Source organism: Zootoca vivipara, chromosome 7 (assembly GCF_965207765.1).
Source record: "Zootoca vivipara chromosome 7, rZooViv2.hap1.1, whole genome shotgun sequence".
NCBI classification, from domain to species: Eukaryota; Metazoa; Chordata; class Lepidosauria; order Squamata; family Lacertidae; genus Zootoca; species Zootoca vivipara.
Window position 1 is genome coordinate 65,719,123 of NC_142590.1, and position 27,481 is coordinate 65,746,603.

At 41.7% G+C, this 27,481-nt stretch overlaps 1 protein-coding gene across 6 annotated transcripts in view; it reads left to right on the forward strand.

Annotated features, from left to right (window-relative positions):
• Window positions 1-24,057, forward strand: part of LOC118088364 (rho GTPase-activating protein 39) — an 80,861-nt gene extending 56,804 nt beyond the window's left edge. For 4 of the 6 annotated variants that reach the window (XM_035121953.3, XM_060277230.2, XM_088673470.1 and 1 more), the window contains 8 exons: window positions 6,066-7,365; window positions 9,604-10,156; window positions 11,478-11,567; window positions 14,176-14,249; window positions 16,767-16,966; window positions 18,496-18,587; window positions 19,645-19,814; window positions 20,486-24,057. In XM_035121953.3, coding sequence (XP_034977844.3) covers window positions 6,066-7,365; window positions 9,604-10,156; window positions 11,478-11,567; window positions 14,176-14,249; window positions 16,767-16,966; window positions 18,496-18,587; window positions 19,645-19,814; window positions 20,486-20,680 — 2,674 coding nt within the window. In that variant the 3' untranslated portion in view covers window positions 20,681-24,057. The remainder of the gene's footprint in view (window positions 1-6,065; window positions 7,366-9,603; window positions 10,157-11,477; window positions 11,568-14,175; window positions 14,250-16,766; window positions 16,967-18,495; window positions 18,588-19,644; window positions 19,815-20,485) is intronic. The other 2 variants (XM_035121954.3, XM_088673471.1) reach the window with 1 other exon arrangement.
• Window positions 24,058-27,481: the final 3,424 nt, after the last annotated feature.

Consider the following 27,481-nt stretch of genomic DNA (forward strand, 5'->3'; position numbering starts at 1 on the left):
AGGAGGAGGAAGAAAGTGGTGCTTAAAATAGAAAGGTGAAATAGCAGGCTTTGCACTAGCTGCATTCATTTCTTAGGGCGTAATCTTGACTTTTGCACACTTGTGCAGTTTTTTTTTTAAAAAAAAGGCCAGTCTTTTGCACCAACAGTGCAAAATGGCTTTGCCATTACAAAGTAAGTACTGGTATGTTAGTTCACAGGGTTGCACAGGACAAACTTGAGAAATGCCCTTGTCTGAAGATGTCCCGGGGGGGGGGATCCTGACATTGCCTGCCTGCCTTCTGGAGTATTTATACTGCTCCTTCCAGCTGAAATTAGTCTTTTGCTCTACCAACGGAGCTAACAAGGCGGATAGCTGAAGCTCTCAAGGCAGCTTAGACTATATTTAAAACACAATAAAAAGGACAATGGAACAATATTTTCTAGAGTTGAGCAAAGGTGCATATAAATCTCCCTCCCTCCCCACCAGTTCTCTGTTGTTGCAACAAGTGTCAGTCTGCAGCTGGAACTCCTGGCCTAGAACTGACTGTTGAAGCAACCAGGTATTAGTCCCTCACAAGCCAAGGCTTCCGCATTGGGCGGTGGCGGCTGCTGCTGCTGCTATATTGCTATCTCTCCTCACAGCCTTAGGCTCTGATGGTAGATAAAGGAGGAACTGTGGGAGTAGAAATGTTAGGAGACTCCCAGTCCTCAAATGTTCCAGCTGTGTAAAATATACACTCTAAAGTTATTTGTAAAAAAATCATAATCAACAGTATGGCTGTGTCAGGATGTAATGGGTTGAAGCCAATTAAATATTGCACTTGGAAAGTGACTTCCACTGAAACTTTCCCTACTTCTCCTTTCCCTGTGTGCCCCTCAGATCTGCTCTGGAGGGTTAGGAGGACCCCAAGAGCAGATCTAGGGAAGGGGAGGAGAGGGAGGGAAAAGTTTGATTGCATGTGCGGAAGTTTTGTGAGTGCAATGACTTCACTTGATACAGCCCAGTTTGTTTTATTTACTTATTTGCTGTAATAATTTATATTGCGCTTCACTATCCTGCTCAATACCCAAAATGACTGGACTTATCCACATGCAAGTTTTTTTCAGAGGACTAGTTTGTGTATTAAATGAACAGCACCTGCTTGTGCAATGTGAGTATTTGTGTGACAGTTTGTGGAGATGTTGCGGCAGAATCTCTCTCACCCAGCAGTGGTTCACCCACTTTTTAGGTTTTACTATTTCTCTGTGCAAATCTTGAGCACGGTGAGAGCTCTGCTGAAAATTCAAGATGGCATCCGGCATGGCTGTTCTAAATGCTAATAAAATTCAGTCATAAATCTTTGTTGAGGGAAGGGTGGAGAGATGCGTCAAGTCTAGTTAGATTGTAAGTGTGATTATACTACCGTAGATCTTTCCCAACTTTGTGTTCTTCAAATGTATTTTGAGCCATTGGTAAATATGCTTTTGAGTAAGAACTCCTTAAAGTTACAACTTCAGGGTTTTGGGGTTTTTTTTTGAAACAGTGACTCTTGCCTCTCCATAAGCTTTTCCTGAGCAAACTTGGCGTAGTCATATTTGCCATGCCAGTTTATATTAAGGATATTTTGCACGCTTGTATCCTATCATATGCAGGATGCAGCCCCGTGTGTTTCCCTTTGTTTCTTTGTTGTGAAATAAAAATATTTCCTTTTCTGAAGACAAGCTAAAAATACTTTTGGGGAGTCATCAAATTAACTGTTCTCTGTTGTGATTGCTGCTAATTCTTCTGAAGAGCAGAACTGGGGATTAAATTCCTTGGGTTGCCTGACCATTTGTTCTATCTACCCAACAATCTCTACCTTCTCTCTGCCACTGCCACTTGGGTTCATTTGTCATCAGACCATCACAAAGCAAGAGGGTTTAACACAGAGAAGTACATAGCCATATGAAAGTAACACAAGTTAAGCTAAACAAAATTGAGAGAGTTCCAAATAAAAAATATATATTGTGCAACATAAACAAGTGTAAGATTTGTTTATGGCCCCTATTTTAACACATGTTCAAATAAATCAAAGTTACACAAATCTGAATAAAATAAAAACAGTAACAAACTTAAAATTCTGAATATCTCTGGCAAGACACAGTTTTCTCCTTTAAAAAAATTCTCCTATCATCAATTACTAGGGTTAAAAAACATGCAGTCTTTACAGCAACGTGTCTGTCTTGGCTACAGAGCGGAAAGTTTATAGCCTCATGGAAGGACCTCTCCACATACCTCCCAAAAATTTGTTCCAAGTATTGTTCCCTCAGCACTTTATACAAAAAGCAATATATAATAAAATGTACCAAGTATTCAACCAAATTTAAACTCTTCTGCTTCATCAAAAGACCACTTGGTTAATTAACTGATGCAATTAATTCATTAAATTACTCAGTCTTCATCCAGATAGATTTGACCCACTTTGAGTCTGGCATAAGTTCCAGTAAACTTTGTATGAGCACGCCCTGCTTGGTTGGGCAGAAAACTGATTGGGGGGCGGGCGGTTAGTGTGACATATTTAAAAGTGCAATCTGCAATAAGATGTTGCAGTGTGAAATGTTGCCCAACTACTCTATTCCCTCCCCCCACAACAGCCAGCTAGCATTCCATCACCACTGAGCATGCTACGCCCTTCTTGGACTGTTTTGGAACATTTTGTGGGTGGGTGGTGCCGTGGATCGGCACTCGGATAATTGAGTTCACTCCTACTATATATGATATAGTTTGGTTAATCTGTGGTGAGTCTTATTGCAGGTAGTTTAACTCAAGACTACGACCATGAGGCCTGAGCAACCACACAAAAGCTATAATTAACTGGAAACATAAATGAAAACATGTTGGTTAACCAGACTGCATTTCATGCTGCGGACCGATGAATTCGGAATAAAGCTTTCACATAGGCAAAACTCGAAGAACAGACTAACATTTCCTGGTCGTGCTGGCCCTTGTATTGGTAACTGCTCGGTCCAGTATACCTGAAGGAGCGTCTCCACCCCCAACTTTCTGCCCAGACACTGAGGTCCAGCACCGAGGGCCTTCTGGCGGTTCCCTCGTTGCGAGAAGCCAAGTTGTAGGGAACCAGGCAGGGGGCCCACCCTGTGGAACGCCCTCCCATCAGATGTCAAAGAGAACAGCTACCAGATTTTTAGAAGACATCTGAAGGCAGCCCTGTTTAGGGAGGCTTTTAATGTTTAATAGATTATTTTATTTTATTTTTCTGTTGGAAGCCACCCAGAGTGGCTGGGGAACCCAGCCAGATGGGCGGGGTATAAATAAATAAATTATATTATTATTATTATTATTATTATTATTATTATTATTATTATTATTATTAGAAATAGAAGGAAACTGTTCATTAGCTTCAGTTGATGCCGTCTGATATTTGCAAACAAGTGTTCTGCCTGTCACCTGCTCTGCTCACCTGCCCAGATTCTGTGTGTCCCCCCCCCCCAGCTGTCATACAACAGTGCTGTACAGTGGTACCTCCAGTTACGAACTCAATTTGTTCCGGAGGTTCATTCTTAAGCCCAAACTGTTCATAACCCGAGGCGCGCTTTCGCTAATGGCGCCTGCCAGCGTGCGACTTCTGCTGGCATCCTGGGGGGAAGTTCGCAACCGGGAGCATCTACTTCCAGGTTAGCGGAGCTCATAACCCGAAGCGTTCGCAAGGAGGATGGTACATAACACGAGGTTCCACTGTATTTCCCTGAAATGCTAGTCTTGTCAGTCTGGACTCTGTATTCTTAACAAGATACAGAGAATGTTGTTTTGTTTCCTCCACTTAGAAAATAACAGCAGAAGTATCTATCCAGATGCCAGTCTTTGTCCTCCTCTTACTCTTTCTGTCTTATAGGAACATAAGAGTGCCGTTGGATGAAACCAAAGGCAACATCTGGTCCAGCATCCTGTTCTCACAATGTCTAACCATGGAAAGCCTTCAAGGGGAAACTCGCATACAACACCACTGGTGTCACTCATGATTGCTATCAGCTAGTATTCATATTGCCCCCAACTGTGGAAGTAAAACATATCGGTAGCCATTATCCTTCATGTTAGGCTTATTCACCATGAATTTGTTTAATCCTCTTTTAAGCCATCCAAGTTGACAGCCATCCCTACAATTTAGGAATTTGGGGGTTGTAATGCAATTCTCTGGATTTGGTGAGAAGATGGGCAAGTGCTAATTGCCTGGGCAAATCAATTGGTGGTGAGTTGCATGACTGTTACAACACATAATTTTCTGGAGTTCATACTAGTAGTGTGGAACTGCATATGGACCTGGATCGAATCCCAAGACTAATTTGAAAGAGAACTCATTTATTTACTATGCTGGGAGGAACAGCATAAAAAACCTTCTCATAACCAAGAATAATCCTACAATATGAGAAAGCAGCCAGATCCTCTGTAGCGATGAGGCATGATAGCATTTAAATGGTTGCTATTTCTACTTTAGTTGGACACGACTAAACGACTAAACAACAACAATTTCTACTTTTCATTTCACTTGTTTTCCTCCTCCTTTCAAAACTTATAGAAATGTAACCCTGGCATTTGCCCTTGGGGAGTGACACATTCAGTTCAAGGAACTTTATAGGCAACTCTGAATGTATGCAAATTGTTGTTGTTGTTTAGTCGGGTCCGACACTTCGTGACTCCATGGACCAGAGCACGCCAGGCACTCCTGTCTTCCACTGCCTCCCGCAGCTTGGTCAAACTCATGTTCGTAGCTTCGAGAACACTGTCCAACCATCTCGTCCTCTGTCGTCCCCTTCTCCTTGTGCCCTCAATCTTTCCCAACATCAGGGTCTTTTCCAGGGAGTCTTCTCTTCTCATGAGGTGGCCAAAGTATTGGAGCCTCAGCTTCAGGACCTGTCCTTCCAGTGAGCACTCAGGGCTGATTTCCTTCAGAATGGATAGGTTTGATCTTCTTGCAGTCTATGGGACTCTCAAGAGTCTCCTCCAGCACCATAAGTCAAAAGCATCAGTTCTTCGGTGATCAGCCTTCTTTATGGTCCAGCTCTCACTTCCATACATCACTACTGGGAACACCATAGCTTTAACTATACAAACCTTTGTCGGCAAGGTAATATATGCAAATTATGTGGGTGGAAATCAGTGGAGTGCAGCTAAGCCAATCATTATGTCAGCACAAGCATTTCTGTTTGCCCTTCTCCACTCCAACCCCCCCCCCCCAAATGCACTGTTCTGTGGGTTTTCCCTATCCTCCAGAGTGGATTTAGGGAGGAAAGCCCAGTTACACGAGTGTTGAACTTCTAGATTCCTCATCATTCATTGGAAGAGCAAGGGAGGACACTGTTAAAAAATTAAGCCCATGGGTTTTTTCTATGTTGAATGGGACAAAGTCTTCCTTTCCCCCAAGACTCAACAGAAATCAGCAGACAACAAAAATACAATCTTTACTTACAACTGAGAAGTAGCACTGTAGAGACCATGTGCAGTGTTTGGATGTTGAAAAATTAATGCCCGGTGTCCTATGGAGTTAAACAGGGGAGGGCTTGTCCAAGGGATAGGGGACAGACTCCCCGAGAGCAGCATTTTCCTGTTGCAGGAATGATTTATTATTTTTCCATTACTAACTTGAATAGCTCCGATAGAAACAAAGGAAATACCTGCACAATGGTTTGATATGGAAGTTATTCCTAATACCATAATTGTGGACAGAACAATAACTGTGTTGCATTGAAACCAATGGAGGATGGGGAGCAGGATTAACCTCCAGGCTGGCATAGATGATGGGCCTCTCAATCCTAGGGCCTCTCAGAGCAAATAAGGATCTTTGAAGCCATTTGGTTCAAGGCCACCCACCAAAACATCGCAGAAATGTACTGCTTGGGGGCCTACTCCTGGCAGAAGCACCACTAGCAGTAGATCTCTGCCCACAGATCATTCCATAGACATACCATGCATGCATACCCAACCTAAGCTGCTCTTCACTGGAGGTCCAGTTGGATATTTGGATAAAACTTCTGACTGTATTTTACACTTGAAGGTAGTATTGCATTTTTTTGCGTTATTTTCCTAAATGCTTTATTTTTCCCATACAGAGACACCCCTACCCGGTGGCAGCCTTTACCAGGGACTAAAGCAGCCATGCTGGTCAAAGTCAACAGTCTGAGACAAGTTAATTCCACCTCGAGCAATTCGCTTCAGATGCAGAACAGCACAGAAACCAGCAGCCAGAAATCTCTGCATGCAAAACAAGTTATATATGCCCAACCTCAGGCTATAACCCCAAATCCAGCAATGCAGAAACCAGTAGCTTCAGGAGAAACAAAACAATCAATGCAAATTAAGAAGACAGAGAATGGAGGGTTTTGTCTAGTGTTAACTAATGGGCTCAGTAGTCCTTCAGGAAGTCAGACGCAAACATCACAGCCTTCATCTCCCAAGTATGCTTCTCCAGCACCAATATATGATGAGCCATCAATTGATTCCCCAATTTATGATGAGCCCCCTGTAGATATGGACACTGGGATTGTAAATGTGAATGGGACAACTCCACAAATGTCGCCAAGCAACAGCTTAAATAAGAAACCCCAACCAGTTAAATTATTACAGCATCCAAGTATGCAGCAAGCTGGAAAAAAGCATGTGAGAAACCCATCTGCAACAGAGTACAGCTCTGTTGGAAGAGAATATATTAAACATATGGTCAATGTTGACCAATCATCCAGAAATCCTAACTCTACAGGTGTGATAGTTGATGGTGTTGCTAAACCACAGCTAGGGCAGCTTAGTTCCAGGGACAGCTTCAAACAATCTTGGAAAATCTTGGAGGCCAACGTTCTCAAAAATATGGAGGCCCACCACAGTCGGCAAAACAGTCTTCAGGTTCAAGAGTATCCTACAGTTATAAGTCAGCAAGACTCTGGCTATTCAACAGGACCTTCTCCAAGCCTGAGAAAGAGAAAAGGAAGGCGACAAGCTCCTGGCCAGGGAAGACCTGGCTCTGTGGGCAGCAACAGTGAACTCAGTGCTCTGAATGACAAGCTGATTGCAGAAATGCGTGCTGTGGTGAATCGATCAGCAGCCTGCAGAGGAAGTAAAGGTAGCTTAGATGCAGAAATGCTGGAAAATGCTAGTTTACCAGAGGGTAACAAAATTAAGTTTCAGTCGGAGCGCTTGAAAAAATGTAATAGGAGCTCAAGAGATGATGTGACTTCTAGTAACAGGTCATTATACAGACCTCGAATGGACAGTAGAGGGAGCCTCTCAAATGATCCAGCAGTACAGCAAGACACAGTGAGGCAGAAGAGAACCTACGAAAAAATAGATTCTTTAGAAAAGAATGTGTCCAGTCAGATAAATATGTCTTCGTCTGAATCAGCACAGATACCATCCCAGGTATTCTTTTCTTATCAATCTTCTCGTATCAGGCAGCAAGGCATTTTGTGGAAATGGAGTTGATGAAGCCTTTGGATGCAATTGGCCAAGTTGTGGTGGGTTGGAGAGTTTTGGGGCACCTGTGGTGGGATAACGTTTAAAAGGGTGTCACTAATTATCAAATCATTTGGGCCCTCTTAAAATTGCTTTAGAAGGGATGTTGCTATATAAATCTGTCAGGATAGCCAACTAAAACTGGCAGCTGTCTACATTCCTAAAGGAGCCACGAGCCACTTCTCCTTGCTCCACTTCTGAAGCAGTTAGTGGGACCTGAAAGGCCCTCTTGACTCCATGCCTCATGCCACTCATTCAGCAGTGGAACAGACTGCCTCAAAAGGAGGTAAACTTTGTTAGGGGAGTTTAAGCAAAGACTGGATGGTCACCTGCAGGAATGCATCAGCAGGGGGATGAACTGGATGACCTTTAGGGCTTTTCCAGACTCTATAATTCTATCGTGTGTGTGTGTGTGTGTCTATACATTATACGATGTCTGTATCGTATCTGTCATATCTTCTAAAAACTTAACAATTAGGACAACATTGTCATCTTTAGAGGATTTTTAGAAAGTGTTTTATTTATATGTTTGGACAAACCTGGAATCATCATTCTTATATTACCTAGTTTGCTACTTTAACCTAAAGGACTAGAACCTGTGACTAGTGAATCTGTAGATCCTGACCCCTCCCAGCCCCCAGACAGGTTTTCTCCCATAATAGCCATTTCTGTAGACCACTCAACTGACACTTAACTTCTGGAAGACATTAAGGCTCTTCCTAGCTACCTCCAAAGTCTGAACTGGAGCTTCCTCCCCTCCATTTTCCCTCTAGCTGTTGTGGAGATGTCTAAGCATTGTCACCACGCAAAGAAGCTGTGAAGACACCTCCCTGCTTTTCCACAAGCCCATTTCAGCTCTTTGTGGAGGCTACTTTGCAACTGTCATGCTTTATAACACATAAGATATTTAGTTGGTGATTTTTAACTAGTTCTATGTCTTAAAACGATTCAACGCAGGGTAGTTTAAAAAACAAAACAAAATAAAGCTATGAAATTTTGTCCTTCTACAGCAATACTTTGAAATGTTAGATGCTCTGAGCTAAAAAGCAAACAAAATAACCCAAAATATGAATTTGAAAAGTAAAAAAAAGTTCATGGTGCTAATAATTTTTAGAATGAGCTGAAAGTATTGAAAATTTCTACTCCTGGAGGATTCCTTATGGGTTTCCCCTACAGCCTAATGCACTGAGGCAACAACTAAGTGAATCCAGCATAACAAACATGTCCATAGTACAAGGGACAGCTGCCATCCTTGTGACAACACCAGGACCCATCCCTGAGGCTGTTGTTCATCTGTGAGCACCCAGATCTCCACAGCTGTTCTTTTGTGATAGAGAACAGAGATCATTGCACATCATAAGGAACAAAATAAACAAAATTACCAGTAATAGGACTCCATGTCTTTCCCTGCCTTCTTACGAGACAAATATGTAAGGAAGATGTTGTTCAATGAAAACTGGAGCTTCTGTAGTAACAATTAACAACAATAGCTATTATTACTGCATTTATATGTTGCTTACTACAAAAATGCATCAAAGCAAAGTACAATTATATAAAAGCATGTGTACACAACATTTAAAATGCACCAGGAAAGATAAATGAACATGAATTGAGTAAAGGTGCTCATTCTGCAATAACCCAAATAGGAAGAATCCTATTCAACCCTTCTAAAAGATGAACACCCAATACAAATTAGAGTATCATATCCTATGACCCCAATTAAGAGCCAAATGCCTGAGTAAACATCCTTGACTAGCATCTAAACATTGATAAGGGTGACCTAAGATGCATATCTCTGAAGAGAGCATTCCATTATTGGGGAGCCACCATTGAAAAGGCCTGCTCTTATTTTGCCACTCCCCTCTGAGGGGACATACGAAGAAAGGCCTCATATTACAAACGCAGGAACTGAGTTAGAAGGGTGTGAAAGAATTGGTTTGAGTTGAAGTTTCAGACATTGAGACAAGAAGATAGTGAAGAGCGAGGGAGAGGGAGGAAGAGAGCTTCTCAAGTTGTCAGTAGACACTGGGACTCGTAGAAAGACTGCCCCCTCTTTTGGAAGTGACTATAGTTAGCTGTTCTGCTCAGGGAAATAGGAATAGCTCAGCTTTTTAAAAACAATTTTCTTTCTGTTCTCCATTGCAGCCTGGAACAATAAGGTCTGATTCCCAGCAAGAAAATAATGACCAGCCTGGCACCACCATGGGGTATCAGTTTCCCTTCCACACCATACGAAAGCCTATCTCTCAAAGCAGCATGGCCGACTGGGCCTCGAAAAACCTAAATATGCACACTCAGGGCATCTTTCGCCGAAGGCTCTCCATTGCCAACATGCTCTCCTGGAACGGTGGCTCCATCAAAAAGCCAATGCTCATCACCAGCAACCACACCATTAAAAAGGAAGCTTGTGAAATATTTAAACTGGTGCAAATCTACATGGGTGACCGCCAGGCTCGGATGGACCGGGATCATGTGGCTTTGATCACTGTTGCCAAGTGCTGGAGCATTCAAGGTTTACGGGATGAGCTGTACATACAACTGATTAGACAAACAACAGACAATATGTGCTACCGAAGCCTGGCATGGGGCTGGGAACTCATGGCCATCAGTCTGGCCTTTTTCTCCCCATCACCCAAGTTCCAGTCTTATCTAGAAGGCTATATCTATCGTCATCTCAACCAGGTCAATGATGAAAATAGTAAGTGCCTTATCTAATAAGGGTGAAATACATTGCAGCACAATAGCAAATAAAATTAAGTAAAGATCATGTTCAGAAGGAGTAGGCAACCTTTTCATTTCCAGATTTAGGGAAATGGAAGTTTTAGAAATATTATCTATAGGACACTATGTAATTTTAATATATTTTATTCTTATTGTAATATATTAGGTACTGTAACCGAAAAGTAATAAAAAAGCTCAGTACATTCTGATAGTAAAGCAGCTCAAAAGAATGCAGCAGGATTAAAAGCAACAGCTATTTCTTTGCTAGAAAGTGAAATGGAGCAGGTGTTACAACAAGAGGTTTATCTGACTTTTTGCACAAAGCAGTCTTCTTCTTTTAATACATTTTTATTAGTTTTCCAATGAACCCCCAATAATAGCCAAATTATAACAATAACAATTACAAAGCAGATTTCTCTCTCCACTCCAGTCTTGGAAAACAACTAAGAAGAAAAACATTTCTGCTATTTTAAGGGGTTGATCTGCTCCCATTGAGTTTGTTTCTTTGAATGATAATATCTATCCTCTTTGGGGGGGGGGCAACAATTTGGAATGTTCCTTTAGAACTTGGTGATAAGCTATTATAAGGATTCTAAGGGAAGGCTGATATAATTAAGTAGATGGAAAAAACAGTTACAAAAATAATTGCATCAGATGTATCACATTTTTTTTAGATCACAGCTGGCAAGCTCACTCAGAATAAATGGCCAAATGTCTTTTATGTTGCTCTGTTTGTCAAGATATACATTTGGGGAGTTTGGTTAACCCGGTTCAATAACTTTTGCTCTATATCGTGTTAAATGCTTTAGAAAGTGAAGCGTGTTAAATGCTTTAGAAAGTGAAGAGAAAGCATTCAGTGCAATGGTTTTATTCCAAGTACTGTACACTATTCTGAAGGTTGCTGAAAGAAAATAATTGGTTAGGAGACTTCATTAGTAAGAAATCAGGCCCTTTTTTGTTCCTGGCATCAGATGTAACCCCATCAGCAGCCATAATCCTGAAATGTTCCCGTCCATGAATGGTAAACATTCCAGCTGATTTTTAATCAAATTATTAACCCTAAAAAGAATTTTTTAGAATCTGAACTTCCTTCTTCTTACATTCATTGTTAAACTGATCTTGATGTTTGTAATGAAAACTGATCTTGACATGTAATGAAAAGGAGATGGATAGAGCTGATTTTGTGATGTGTGAATTCAATAAATACAGGCCCCTCTTCTGCCATGGCTGAGTAAAACAGGGCAGTGAGCATTTAATGTTTTTGCCATCACTCAATCAACGATGCTTTGGATTTTCAGTTACCCAGCGCATTAAGGAGCTTCTGGATATGAAAAACAAAAAGAACTCAAAATCCAGGAAAAAGAGGAAGCAAAATACAGAGGATGAAGGTAAAAATAACTGAATTATGAGAAGGGCTAATAATGGAGGAGACACAACTACACATGCCTGTGTTTGTGTGCCATTGACCTCAGATATAGTTGTATGGGCTTTATTGTAGAAAGATAAGACCCAGGAGTTGTACAGGCATCAACATTTTGGGAATGGAGGAAAATGCAAAATGGCTCTTGATAAAATTTGTATGCAACACTTGATAGAGCAGTATTTAATGATTAACAGCAAATCTTAACCACATTTAAAGTCCAATTGATTTCAGTAGAACATGTTTCCAAATAAAGATGTGTAGTGTTTCCATCTTACTTTCACAAGAGCAAACTGGATCCCTCCATTCAGATGGGATTAGTTAATAACTGACTTTCAACTGCAGGGAGGTTTAGGAGAAACCTTTATTTGGCTATATTTGTACCCTACGTAGATGGACTTCTTTCCCTTCTCTTCTAGTCTGAGAACTTTGATAGCAAAAGTCCTGAGATGGATTCATTGGATTCAGTGTAGACAGGCAGCACTGCATTCCCATCTAATCTAGCAGCTAAAGAGTTCCTTTTCCATTTAGAGGGGGCCTTTTAGAGAGGGCTGGATAAGCTTCCTGTCTGAAATTAGGGCAATAGTGAGGTAGATGGAGCAATGGCACCATCGCTATGAGTTAGCTTCCTGTGTTCTGTGTTCCTTTGGTATTCAGAGACATGTTGCCTCTGATCCTCAAGGTAGCACACCACCATCATGACTAGTCATTGATAGCCTTATCGCCCATGAATTTGTTTAATCCTCTTTTAAGGTGGTGGCCATCGCCACATCTTGTGATAGGGAACTCCATAGATTACCTATGCACTGTGTGAATAAGTACTTCTGTTTGTTTTGAATGTTCAGCTTCACTTAATGTTCTTGGCTCCTAGTTATGAGAGAGGAAGAAATACACTATTCACTTTCCTCACACCATGCAGTTTTTTTTTATCTCTCTATCATGTGCCCTCCCCTTCCCTTACATGTCTTTTCTCTAAATTAAAAAGCCCTCAACTAAACTAAAACATTTCTCCTGATAGGAGAGTTACATTATCTGAAACTGTGCATTTGATTCTTAGTTACGTTGAACCACTTTTGTCATTTTATTGCCTTCAAATTACTCAATTTGGAGAGGTCCTTTTGGAGCTCTTCACAATTCCTTTCTGTTTTTCCAATTCCAAATAATTCAGTGTTGGCCTCCAGTGATTTGCTTTAATATTGCCCAGAGTACCTCATTTTGGCTACCTTAGGATGACCCTGTTTCACACATGGAGCTGCTTACCTGCTCCAGAATTGTACTGGTGCTCCCTCAGCACCCATCCACAAAACTCTGTGTCAGCCCAGGCTCAAGTCTCACTGAAATTAATTGGACTTGACCTGGCAAAGTAATTTAGGGGTCTGGAGCTTTGATTTCCATCATGGATTAAGAATGCACTAGGAGGTGTTCCCCAATATATGTGATGCCAGAACCCGGCTGGTTCCATTATCTGAAGCCAGAAGATACCCAGAGTAATTTGTCCATTCACCGTGCATTTTTCTGTATTCCCAGAAGAGCATTCTTCGTCACCTGGACCCCAGACTTGTCAGAAAACATGATTAAGTGAGGGCATTTCAGGAAAGAGAATGTATCTGTACTTTGTTACGTTCAGGACTGCAGCACTGGAGGGCTTTTGTGTGCCATTTTGAATAGCAGCAGGAGGTGGGATAATAATCCAAAGAAATTAGAGGGTTGCCATTTCCAGCTTTATGTGCCTATATGAAACTGTGAAGCATGTCTGCAAAAGTGAAATAATGCACATCTATATTATCTCATGTTAGGAGGCAGAATTGCACATGCAGTTTGTAAGACCTGTTCAACTCATTTCTCACAGACACCTCAGTCTAGCAGCTCCCTCTGAGTGCTTTTCCAGACAGTGGCCAAATGATATTTTATACTAAAATCTGTCAGAAACTGATATTAGTCCTACAAAGTGCAGGAGAAAGTGATCTGTTCGTTGCTTTGTTTTTGTTTTAAGCAGGGGAAGCCTAAGCACCAGTGCTAGAGAAAAAGCACATGCAGTTTAGTATTTTATGTGTTTTTAAGGGGGAAAGGTTCACAAAATGTAGAGCATTGCTATGGGGGAAATATTGCCTTTCTGATGTTCATCAGAACTTTTCTCCCTTCTAGAATACTGTATGAGTTTTCCTGCACTGGAAAAAAAATCCCTCTTTAAAAAAATAAAAATTCACAAAATGCCATGGACTTTAAGGAGTTGTACCACTTGAGCCCAATTCAATTACATTTCTCACAGCACTCTAAACTGCAATGGATGTGATAGTTGGAGGGGAGGACTATTTTGAGTGCCAAGCTAATGAAATAACCCTGCGGCAGACGTGCTATCTTGAGAAAGGATATCTAGATCTGCCACAAGTGCACATTTATTGCACACTAAAACAGTAATACGGCCTTTATAGCACTTATTTTATCACTTGCTCAGAAGGATAAGCTTGAGGGTCAGTTAGGGAGAATACAAACATTTGTGCTCTGGGGCCATTTTCTCCTCTGAAGTTCTCCACAACTATTCTAAAACTCCCATTTTATTTATTTCCATTTCTTAGGTCTGCCTATCAGCACTTATGCCAGATACTGCTACCGGAAGCTGCAAAAAGTTGCAGTCACTGGAGGCAAAAAGGTGAGTCAGTGTCATATTCTCATCTTGTAGTTTAAGTGAACTGTTCTCTTGCCCCTTTGGCATTATTTTGATGGTGATCAGAAGCGCAGATTGGAAAGCTGCAGACATTAATGGGAAAGTCAGTGGTAGATGTGGGAACGATATGCCTGAAATCTTCTATTTTTCCTTTTTTAAGACAGAAAAAATCAGTGGAAAGACAAAATAACATAAAATCTTCATTTTCATATGTCTTGAGTATTCATACAACACATGGGTGGGAAGATGCCCTGGTAATCAGAATTAAGAATAGGCGGCCTTGGAATTGTACAGTACTTATAAAACACATGCTGCAGGATTGGGTGAGCAAGGTTGCATATAGCAAAACACTTATTTGAGTTCTGGAAATCTCCTTATTTTTTTCCAAAGTGAAGAATGAATTTCTAGCACTCACGGTTTTTGAGATCAATTTCATTACGATGCAGAAATGTTCAGCATATTTATCATTACTGGAAAAATGGTGTACTCTTGCCTGGCATAGATGTGATCATCTGACTGAGTCATGTGCACACTGTGAGGCTGAATTCTTCCTGTTACGCATGACATCAAAGTACCATAGATGAATTATACAAGTTCTTGTCTGGATTGGAAATGTTCCATTACCTTGCGTTTGCAAAAATGATGAATAAATAGCTAATATGAGTGCACGCTCCACTAACTTATCAGCAGCAATTGAAGGCCAGAATTACATTTACAGAGGAATAATACCAAGATCATGGCCACTGGTCCCATCACCTCCTGGCAAATAGAAGGGGAAGAAATGGAGGCAGTGAGAGATTTTACTTTCTTGGGCTCCTTGATCACTGCAGATGGTGACAGCAGTCACGAAATTAAAAGACGCCTGCTTCTTGGGAGAAAAGCAATGACAAACCTAGACAGCATCTTAAAAAGCAGAGACATCACCTTGCCGACAAAGGCCCGTATAGTTAAAGCTATGGTTTTCCCAGTAGTGATGTATGGAAGTGAGAGTTGGACCATAAAGAAGGCTGATCGCCGAAGAATTGATGCTTTCGAATTATGGTGCTGGAGGAGACTCTTGAGAGTCCCATGGACTGCAAGAAGATCAAACCTATCCATTCTTAAGGAAATCAGCCCTGAGTGCTCCCTGGAAGGACAGATCGTGAAGCTGAGGCTCCAATACTTTGGCCACCTCATGAGAAGAGAAGAATCCTTGGAAAAGACCCTGATGTTGGGAAAGATGGAGGGCACTAGGAGAAGGGGACGACAGAGGACAAGATGGTTGGACAGTGTTCTCGAAGCTACGAACATGAGTTTGACCAAACTGCGGGAGGCAGTGCAAGACAGGAGTGCCTGGCGTGCTCTGGTCCATGGGGTCACGAAGAGTCGGACACGACTAAACGACTAAACAACAACAAATACTAGGATGACAGCTCCATGGACCCACTGTTTTTCTGCTATGACATTTAAAAATGTGTATCATTTAGAAGTACTTTTCTTGGGAAAGTGCATTAGCAGAGCATATGCTTTGCATACAGACACTCCCAATCCTATCTCTGCTGGCATCTCTAGGTAGGGTTGAGAAAGACTCCTGTCTGAAGCTATGGAGAACTGGTGCCAACTCAGTGTAGAAATAATGAGCTAAATGGATCAATGGTCTGATTTCATGTAAGGCAGCTTCCAGTGTGTGACACTGTCATCATATTGAGTCTCTATGCCCCCACTGCAGTTTTTTTTTTCCAGTGGAGAAGTGGGTAGGCTGATTAGCATGTCACACTAAGCCAGGGGAGAGCAGCATGGTGCTCTCCAGATGTTGCTGGGCTACAACTTCCTTTGCTCATGCCTCCTAGAGCTGATCTGCATCGTAATCCAAAACCTGGAGAGCACTGCATAAACTACCCATGGCTTAATTGTGAATATGCATCCTTCCTCTTCCCCACCCCCCCACCCCGATGAGTGCTGCATGCAGCAACAACAGGCCGCAGCTAACATGCTCATCCACACAGGTTCTGACATAAAGTAAAGGTAAAGGCACCCCTGACCATTAGGTCCAGTCGTGACCGACTCTGGGGTTGCAGTGCTCATCTCGCATTATTGGCCGAGGGAGCTGGCGTACAACTTCCAGGTCATGTGGCCAGCATGACAAAGCCGCTTCCGGCGAACCAGAGCAGCACACGGAAACGTCGTTTACCTTCTCGCTGTAGCAGTACCTATTTATCTACTTGCACTTTGACATGCTTTCGAACTGCTAGGTTGGCAGGAGCTGGGACCAAGCAATGGGAGCTCACCCCATCACAGGGATTCGAACCGCCGACCTTCTGATCGGCAAGCCCTAGGCTCTGTGGTTTAACCCACAGTGCCACCTGCGTCCCGTAGGTTCTGACATAGATAATTATTTTTTAAAAAATTCAGAGCAAATACAAAATGCTTTCCTAGGAGGCGTTCTATGTGATTGTTTCTTATGCAAATCTGTTCATCATTGTTTTCCATCCTTTTCCCCCCCTTTCCCTTTTTTGCTTATAGGGTCTCCGGAAGCCTATAATTGAAGAGATAATACATGCCAAGAATGCTATTGTAACACCTTCATTGTTTGGCAGTTCTCTGGAGGAAATCATGTTACGGCAGCAGGACATGTATCCTGATAACAAGCTACCTTGGGTACAAACACAGCTGTCTCAGCAAGTTTTGGAACTGGGGGGAGAACAGACTGAGGGAATATTCAGGTGAGGTTGGCTGACCGGAGTTACATAAAGGATCCATTACTGTATAGCTGACCGGATAGTTGGAGATGCATGACATTTCTCCTCCTTGCCCTAGTGTAACTGCATCCTCTCAAGCCTCGTTTTTACAAACAGTTTTAGGAGAGGAAGCAGCTTTCAAACCACAGCAAAAGATTTATGAGGTCTCCAGGGACTCATGCCACCTTCTCAGTTGCTTCCAAACAAATAGGCTTATGCTAGTACATATGAACTCGCTCCTAAAACCTGAGGCTAAAGTCTCTAATCTACCCACCTGCATATTTTGGATTTTTTTGGGGGGGGAGACGGGACTGCGGTAAATGTACCATCAGCGGTGCATGTTTTCTGTGATTTAATCTCCTCCTTTCCTAGAATATCAGCGTGTTTGTGAAGGCCATTTAGCCATTGCTAGCTTTGTCAGAGTTAGCTAGGACGGGAAGAGGAATTGCCACTGTTCACTCCCCCTCTCACACAGTATAGATACTACCTAATCTAGGGCCTTGAGAGTGGGGAACCTGCTTTGTTTTTGCACTCTGTTCTGAAAATCAAGGGAAATATAAGTATTTATAGACTGAAGAAGCCACTACAAAAAAATTGGACAGGGCCCGTAGACCACAAGTTGAAAAGTTGTAAAGCAACTTCTCTTGCATAACATGGGGAAGGGGGCCGTTTTTAGCTGCTTAGCTTGTTTAAACCATTTGGAGTCAGAGCTTGATTTATGGCAGTGCTGACATCTGCATCATAGTTGAAGGAAGTTTCATTGTGGTAGTTTGTATCCTCATACTAGGGCTGCTGCTGATAAAGGCATTTTTAGAAATAGGACATGCCCCCAACATGTCTACCATACCAATAAGGCCATTGTTTTGTCAAAAACTTTAAAAATGAATCCTCTAAACTAATTAAATACTCATTCTCAGAACATGACTCTTCATTTAGCCACAGCCGCCATGCTCAAGAGGGAGGAACTAGTAGATTAATGAGACCCCCAAATCTTGCAGCTTGGTCCGTTTGTTTGTTTATAGCATTTTAAAATCACATTCTTCTGCCATATAAGGTTCCCAGAACAGTTTACAAATGTGGATGATAATGATGCCTTGAGGCTTAGTCTAACTCTAAAAGTTTATAAAAGTCATGACCTGAAAGGAAAAGAGTTTGGGAGATAAGAGGAAAAAAGCAAACTCTGGCACTATTTCTTACTTAATAGAGTTATTGTAATGACCGGCTGGAATCGAAAGACTCAAGGAGAGGAAGAGCCAAAGTTTCTGGTCCTTAAGCAGAGCAGGTAGAGACCCCTCTCCCTACCCCAACCCCCAATTTAAGGAGAAATATCAAACAGATGCACTCTAAACTGCAATATTTTGGTTCGTGTCCTACTTGTTTAACACTAACTATGGCATTCTTGTCAAACAACTCTGTACATGTAGTCTTGTCTGTTCCTCTGGTTCCTGGATCTGTGGGATTTGCTTCCTCTGTTCAGTTGGACTTTATTGATCAATCTCTGTGTCTGCTTTCAGAATTCCTGGTGACATTGATGAAGTCAATGCACTCAAGCTGCAGGTTGATCAGTGGAAAATTCCTAACAACGTTGGTGATCCCAATATACCAGGTATGGATAAACAACACAGCTTCTGTATTCTTGCTCAGATTTGTTTGTTTCTTGATTACTTTATGAAAAGGTCTCGCAACAACTTACAGATTAAAAGTACAATCAAACCATAAAACGGTCCCACCATCCCGACCCCTGCAGAACAACAGCACCACCACCCTCCCCCAAATTTGCCAACTGTTGCAAGAAAAATTAATACTCAGTCATCTGAGAGAACATTCCAACCAGCAGGAGGAAGGCTGCACTGCTGAAAAGGCCTGTTTTCTTTTTGTGATCCTGTCCCCCGTCACAGCCTCACCATTAATACATTACTTTTGTGGGGAGGTACTCAAATCCTTCAATTCCATGGAAAATAGACCCAGATTGACAATATAACTGTTTTCATTCATGAGAGAATGGGAATCAAATAAATAGCAGGAACTTTTATTCAGAAGCCTTCAAAACAAGAGATCTTTGATTTGGGACCTTTTCTTAACCCAAGAACCTCATTCCCTCCCCACCCACCCTCGTTCCATACTCACTTCCTTCTTTAAGTGCCAAATCCCAACTGTTCCATTTCATAGCTGTCAAGTTTTCCCTTTTCTCACAAGGAAGCCTATTCAGCATAAGGGAATTTCGCTTAAAAAAGGGAGAACTTGACAGCTATGCTCCATTTACAGCATTCTGCTCTCCAATAGATTCCCTTAACATTTCAGTCACACTCCAAATCACAGTACACTGAGATAGATCCATCTTGTGTTCTGTTTCTTCCCTCCTATTTAAACCAAAGCTTTTAGTACCTACTTCTGAAGCCACAGGCCATTGGTACCTTAGCCCCTTTAGGATTTGTGTCCTGTGATTTCAAAGGTCTGAAACCATAAATCTCAATGAATTAGGTGATGCTGTATTTCCTCTGGGGAAGAACAGAGTCTTGTTTAGCATAAGATAGAGGAACAGGGGTGTTGTGTCCTTATTCAATTAAATATCTGCTTCAGGACAGATGTTTCTGACCCAGATACCTTATTTGTTAAGCTGCTGTTGTTGAAAGTGCTTGATTTTTTCCTTCTTGCCCTTGCAGCTTCTTTGCTGAAGCTGTGGTATCGGGAGCTGGAGGAGCCTGTCATCCCACAGCAATTCTACAAAGAGTGTATCAGCAACTATGAGAACCCTGATGCTGCTGTAGCAGTAGTGGAACTCCTGCCTGAGCTCAACAAATTGGTTTTGTGTTACCTCATCCACTTCTTACAGGTATGTAGGCAACTGCATTTCTGAGACTAGGAATCATTCTGAAGCAGCAGACAGGCCACAGGCATTCTGAAGCAGCATATGGTAGCTGCACTCCGGAACGTCTCGCTTCACTCTGCATTGCAAATATTCTGGATTATATCCAGTTGATATCCTTCCACTGATGGAAGGCTCTTTAATCCAGCACAGCCTTCCATCAATGGAACAGGGATTAAGAACCACTTGAAGAACCTATTCTCTCCGCATTTTGCCACCTCCCATACTGTTCTAAAGGGCTTGTCAACTCCCCAGAGCAGATTTGAGATGGGGTGGGGGCTGCCGAAGAAAAGGGAACTAGCTGATGAATGTTTCTACCTGAGCTCCACTGAGAAAAGGCATTGCTAAACCAAAGAACCTTCCATTAGGGGAAGGATGACATTTGAATAAAACCCTCTGAAGATCCAATCTTCATTTCTTCTAATGTGTATCAGGGGCAGTCTTGACTGCAGGTCTTAGGACCCACAATAATAATATTAGATCTCCTATATGAAATTCTTTCTTAAAGTTGACAGCATATCAACACTAGCAGGAGTAAGTGATTCTTTGTGGGACAACTAAATCTTCTGGGCTATTTCCAGAATTTTACATCTATATATCTTTGAGTTTATTTGAGCTGCACCTTCTTTATTTCACAGATTTTTGCTCAGCCAACCAATGTGGGCAAAACCAAGATGGACGTAAACAACTTGGCCATGGTGATGGCCCCAAACTGTCTGCGATGCCAGTCTGATGATCCCAGAGTTATCTTTGAAAACACTCGCAAAGAGATGTCCTTCTTGCGCATGCTAATTGTGCACTTGGACACCAGCTTTATCAAAGGAGTGGTGTGAAGGGTTGGCTTCAGGCAACACCATGTGAAGGGAGCAAGGATCTCTTGCCAGTATTACCTTCTTTGAGCCATGGATCTTCCCCTCTGCAGGCTCCAGGTTCCTCGGGTTGCTTCTGTTGCTTCGACAGCTGTTTCCTCACCCCAGCAACACCGCTAATGTCTCCAAGGAAACCCCATAATAATGAGGTCATCATACTAGAAAGGGTTTTGAAGCATCAGGGAGCCAACTCTCAGACCATACTGTGAGGGCACTCCTAAGAACCTGCAGCAGTTGATTCCTAGGAAGTCAAGATGCCAGAGGCAGCAGCCACTGCATTGTCAAAGCACAAAAGTTGGAACCATTTTGCATTGCACTGGGAATCCACTGCACGTTCAAAGTGGAATTGTTTATTGGGAACCAACTGCTCTCAGATACTGGGATTTTGCTTCCACCACCTGAAGATTGGAAACTTCGCTAATCAAGCTTCACCCCCAGAAGGAAAAGGATTGTTGTCTCAGGCTGCTATAGCATATATCCTGCCTTGGAGCAAACCTGCTGCAGCCAGTGCTGCCATTCAAATTGCTGGCTGCATCCTTCTCCAACTCTTTTACCTCTCTTTGCTACCTTAAAACACACCACTCTTACCAAAGGTTCAGTTTGGCAGCACTGGATGAGCTGTAGCTTCCGATCCAGGTTGACTCTCCTCATTCCTGCAGTACTTTCACTACTCAATTCATATTAGAAGGACCAAGTGGAAGGCATTGTTGGAAACCAAGGTCAAGCTATTTAACAGCAACCTTTTCCCACAGTGAAAAACAGTCATGGACTGGAGTTTGGGAGACTGCCTGTTGCTTTCTTCTCCTGCTGTATAGTACCTTAGAAAGAGGCTGATTAAATGCCGAGCTATTTTTTTTAGCCCAGATATACTTTTTCATTGTTTGGGTTAGATGTCTCAAATGGCAAAGATCCTTGTCCCCTTGAGTTAAAGCTAAGTCACAGCAATGTAAATAGCTTACAGATTGTTTCTCCAGAAAGGAACTTTCTCTATATGTTAAAAACAGCAGTCAATTATGACTCCTGTTGCTTTTCTCCTCCTTAGTCCAATATAGACTAAAATCGGGTATCAAGTTGTTGTGAAGATGTTATGAGCAAACATGATCAGCTTGAAGGCTTTTACTGAGCTCAAGATATGCCTTTTGTGTTCTGCTTCCCACTCAGGCTTACAAAGCCAAACTAGACATAACATGAGAACTCCTTGATCAGATCTCCTGCTATCTATTTCTTTGGTTAAAAGAAGCTGTAGGGAGGCTGAACTGGTTTGGAGTTGAACCCTTCGTGTCCTTTGCACTTTCCAGATTTAAATTGCCCTTCCAAAGCTGCTGTTAGCTGAGAAGCTTGATGCAGTGTGGTAGGAAAGCCAGTATCCGTATAATACCTGTCTCTTCCCTCATCTCTGAACTTTAAGTTGGGCAAATAGTGAGAGGAGTAAAGGGTTAAGTCCCCACCAGTGACTGCTTTTTAAACGAAAGGAAAAAAAACATTGGGAGATCTGATCATGGATTTCCTTCATCCGTAATAGTTAGGACCTCAGTCAATACTTCTGGTTTGAAAAACACAAGGTAGAAGAGAGCAATTATGCTAAGCAAGAAGAACAGTTTGATGCCATAACACTCTGAACTTCATTTCACCCTTTCCCAGAAAGTTGGAATTTTCTCACCGAGGCTGAAGTCTTCTGACCACTTTGCCCCTCCACCAGTCAGGGAGTCCTTGCTGATTAAAGAGAAGGGGTAGGAGTAAGACTGCTGCCTCAGTACTTCTACACCTTTCTCTTGCCACTTCGCTGATACATACCTGAAACAGGAGCCTTTCATGTCCTTGCCTCTTTGTCATTTGGGAAGTGGGTGTCGCTCCTTCAGAAAGCCCTTGAACAGACTTGCAGGCTTGGGTTCCTTGGGAAGAGGCCAGTTGGTGGAAATGACAAGGACAGAATCTTGGAAAATTGAGTCAGGTTGTATATTCTTCTACAGTCAGTGCTTTGAGCCTTTCCTGTGCCAGTGTGATGAGTCTTCAGAACGAATTAGTACTTCTCAGATAGTGGTTGATGTGATCTTAATGGATAGAGGAATGCACATTATCCTTTGATCTCCAGACACTGTGACTCTTACTAGATTATTCCATCTCATGATGTGGAAGCAAAGTATGCTACTGTTTCCCTATTTGAGCCAGTTCTGCTGTAAAAGATCCTTTAGCTTGGTTTATTTGGTAATGCCAAAGTTCCCATTCACCTTTATAGTGTGCCTTTTTCTAGCTATCTTTTTAGCGTTAGCTTCTTTTCATTTAAATTATCAAGAAATTTGGGGGTTCTGATTTCTTGTATCTGAACAGAGCCATTCTCTGGGACCCAAACTACATGTTATGTGCACATCTCACTAGTAATGTGGGGAACAGGTGATGCAATTTGCATTCATGTTTCCCTACTTTACATAAGGCAGGTGGCTACAGAAACTCCATTGTAGCATGTCACATGACTTTTCCATCCCTTAAGTTGCCAGGGAGAGACATGTGGGTGATATCCACACAACTGCCCATAACATGCTGTTTGAGCTGAATCCAGAATTCAGGCAATCACTGTGACATGTGCAGAATGCTCCTTGCTCTCTCTTACTGAGCTGTACTTGATGAAGCCTGAGTTTTCTGAGGAGCTGGGTGCTATTTAAAAAGGCTCCTTTTTCAGAATTTGGCCAGTGCTGTTCACTCTTTGTGCCAGGTTGTTAGAACTGGAATCATCCTATAAACACTTTATTTGGGAGCGAGTCCCATCAAACTCAAACTTATTTCCAAGTAAATATGTTGGATTAGAAAAACTCTTCCCAAACTTGCCTGAAAACAAGAGTACCTTGGGCTTGCTTCTATTACAAATCTTGATATAAAGTTATTTTCTCTGTTTCACACAGAGCTCATATCCATGCAGCATACTAAGGACTTGACTCTGTTTGTGGCCACACCATAGAGCAACTACATTTTACGCAAATCATTCTTTTTCAAAATGGGAAGTGTTTACCAATATTTGGTATGCCATACACCCCCGCTCCTTTTTTTAAAAAAGGGGATTTTAAAAATTGTTTTGGGATGTCCTCTGGATGAACAGGTCTCCCAGATTTAAACACTGCAGCCAATTACAGTGTGGGTAATGATTAAAAGTCCCCCTGGCACTTAAGTATAACAGAAGCATAGACAGGCTGTTGTATTAATGCTTTCCCCCCTCAAGGGCTGTAAAATAGGCTAAAAATTACACTGGATATTGTTTTCTTTTTGCCAACATGTTTGTAAATGTGAATCAGCAAAACATACTGTCCCTTACTGTTGTTAAAGAATAATTAAACACCTGTGGTTCATCATTGTTTTCTATGTGTTTTTGAACACCGATTTAGATTTAGACAAACTGTGCCTTGACTAAGGGCATGAATTTAAACTACCTTTCATAGTATCTGCTTTTTTTCTTATCTTTCCTCCTGGCTGAAGAGTGACTATAACTTATTTACACATTGTTAATGGCAGGCAGTCTTTTAAAAAAAATCAGCCTACTTTTGAGTTCTTTGTGGTGTTGTCTCTTTTGTGGTTTTGGGTCATAGCAGAGTACTAATTTTACCAAAACTTCAGGTACCACCTCTTCCCATATGAACTAATATGGACCATCATCTGAGGCCCTTCTTTGTATGCCCCCTCCATAGGAGGTCTGGAGAGTAACAACACAAGAATGGGCCTTTTCAGTGGTTGCTCCCCGTTTGTGGAATGCTCTCCCCACAGAGAATCACCTGGCAGCATCATTCTATATTTTTCAATGCCAAGCAAAACATTTCTTCTTTAACCAGGCCTCTAGCCTCTTAACTGTGGCCTTTTAGAGTGGTTTTTTTTAAATATATTTTTGTTCCTCAGTTTTAATGTATGTATTGAGGGGGAGTTGTTGTTTGTTTATAAGCCACTTTGCGTTGCCTTGGGCAATAAAAAGTTTGATGATGATAATGATAATAATGACAATAATAATAATAATAATTAAATAAATGTTAAGCACATGTAAAGCAAACGGTTCATACTATATAGGTTTGTATAAAAATTGGTCCTCACCCTCCACAGATCGTTTTCCAGGTTACACCACCCGGGAATACATATTAGCTCCTAATCTTAGTGCTAATGCAAATAACAGCAAGGTTATATCAGTCAAAAGCTTGATGCATTGCAAGTCAATATTTGTGAACTCTGCAGCTTGGAGTTTTCTGGTTAGGAATATCTAGAGGAGTGTATGAAAACAGGCTTTATCCACACACACCCCTCCAATGCCGTTAGCTGACTTTTTACCAGCCATTCCTGCTTGCAGCTTTTTGTTTGTCTTCTAACAGTAGTGATTTCAGCTCATTGGCTTAGTCCAGAAAAGTGAATTACAGTAATAGAATGTGTTCTTGAGTGTGTGGGAAGCACCCTTCCCTCAACACAAGAGCTGGCTCAACACTGCAAATAGTCCCACATGGTCACATGGAGAAGCAATTAAGGACATCAGGATGGTCAAGGGTGGATAACACTTCTCAGCCCGAGGGCCACATTCCCTCTTGGGCAATCTGGAGGCCACACACTCATGGTGAGGCAGAACCATATTAAAAATAGGTGGAACAACAGGTAAAAGTCACACACCCATCCATCGCGACAAGCAAGAGGCATTAACACAATTCAAGGACACATTCTGGCTAGTCAAGAGCACTCAAGGGCATGAAGCATGGCGGGTGAAAGGTGTGACATGGGGAGAGCCACATAGACTCCTAGAGGGCTACACTTGGCCCAAAGTTTCCCATCTGCAGTAGTGGATATACGCCAGACCCTGTTGCAATATTCCATAGCTCTCAGATCATGCATGGCTGTGAATGCTCCCACTGTTGCACCCTAGCATTTCAAAAGATTGCACAGCTAATAGATCTGATGTATCCTATATTTTCACCTTTTAAGTTCAAGGGGCAGAATTTTCAACTTAAAGTCTGTAGCTTCCAGCCAAAAATGAGCTCTAGAAGCTAACACTGGGTTTGCGCATTCCAGTTTCTGTGCAGAACTAGATATTAGCTTCTCATTGTGGAAATCTGAGCTGAGAACAAATTGTGATGGTAGACATGAGAAGATGGAATTTTCACTTCAATCTACCATCTATTTAGTCCCCCCCCCTCCCCACCCGGAAGTACTCAGTACTTCAGGGGAGGTGCAACTTTTTTTAAAAAAAATGTAATGTGTAAACACACACACACACAAAAGCAATGGTTCCACATAATCTAATAAATAGGTGTTGATACTCCCAAATAGACAAGCTGCCTGGGGCAGTTTTCACCAGCCAAACAGGGCAGGGATCAAGGGGGTATATGATTGGGCTCCATCTTCAACAACTTGTCCATATTATTGGGCAGAATAAGTAAAATTCTGCCCATCAAAACTTGGCAGGGAGACTAAGGGCATGCCCACTGAGCCTTCTCAGTGTGAACAGAAATAGGATACAAGCAACTTTGTGATCAAAATAGTTTGCAAGTTAATCACAGCTTGCATCTACTAGCAGAGCCACACTTTCAGTGCCCTCTAGAACAGAAAAACATGAGGAATTCTTCAGCTGAAAGAAAAGTGTGGATGATACCCAACTAAGTCATACTCAAAGTATTCCCCACTAAAATCAAAACTCATTGATTTCAAAAAGCACTGCTGCTCATTCTCTTTTTTTTTAAATAAATTTTTATTCAATTTCCAATTTATCCAATTAAAATAATAAAAAAGAATATTCTTTTATACACAACATTATAAATTTTCATCTAACATTTTGCTCTGCCGAGCTACGACTTCCCCCCCCTCCCTTCATGCGGGTTTCTTATTGACTACATTTTTGCAGTTCCTTTTTGACTGTTTGGTCAATTCGTAGGATTTATTTCAATCCTGCAAGTGTTTTTAAAGATCTACAGTTTTTCTCCATATAATCCACATATTTACTCCAGTCTTTTTGAAACCTTGTCTCCCCCTGGTCACGGATCTTGCAAGTCATCCTTGCGAGTTCAGCATAGTCCATCATTTTAATCTGCCACTCCTCAATCGTTGGAAGTTCTTGTAATTTCCATTTTTGGGCTAACAAAGTCCTAGCCGCGGTTGTCGCATACATAAACAATACTTGGTCTTCTTTTCTAATCTCTCCTCCCATTATTCCTAGTAAAAATGCTTCAGGTTTTTTTGGGAAAGTATATCTAAACATCTTTTTCAACTCATTATATAACATCTCCCAAAATCTTTTTACCTTATCGCATGTCCACCACATATGATAAAATTCACCATCTCTCTCTTTACATTTCCAGCAAGTTTTGTCACTCATTCTGTACATTTTGGCTAATTTAACTGGTGTTAAATACCATCTATACATCATCTTATACACATTTTCTTTCAAAGCAGTACATGCTGTAAATCTCAAAGTTTGAGTCCATAATTTCAACCACGCGTCATAATCAATATTGTGCCCAATATTTCAAAAAGCACTGCTGCTCATTCTCGATAACCTGCGCCTTACAGTATTTCTAAAGTTAATGAAATGGAAACAAAGGATGTGTTTAGGGAAATACTGCCACCCTATGGCCAGTGTAAGAATCGAACTATATGAAGAGGTCTCTAAAGCCGGCGGAACTCGGTTCGGTAACGCTTACGCTGTATCTGATGAAGTGTGCATGCACACGAAAGCTCATACCAAAATAAAAACTTAGTTGGTCTTTAAGGTGCTACTGAAGGAATTTTTTTATTTTGTTTCGACTCAGACCAACA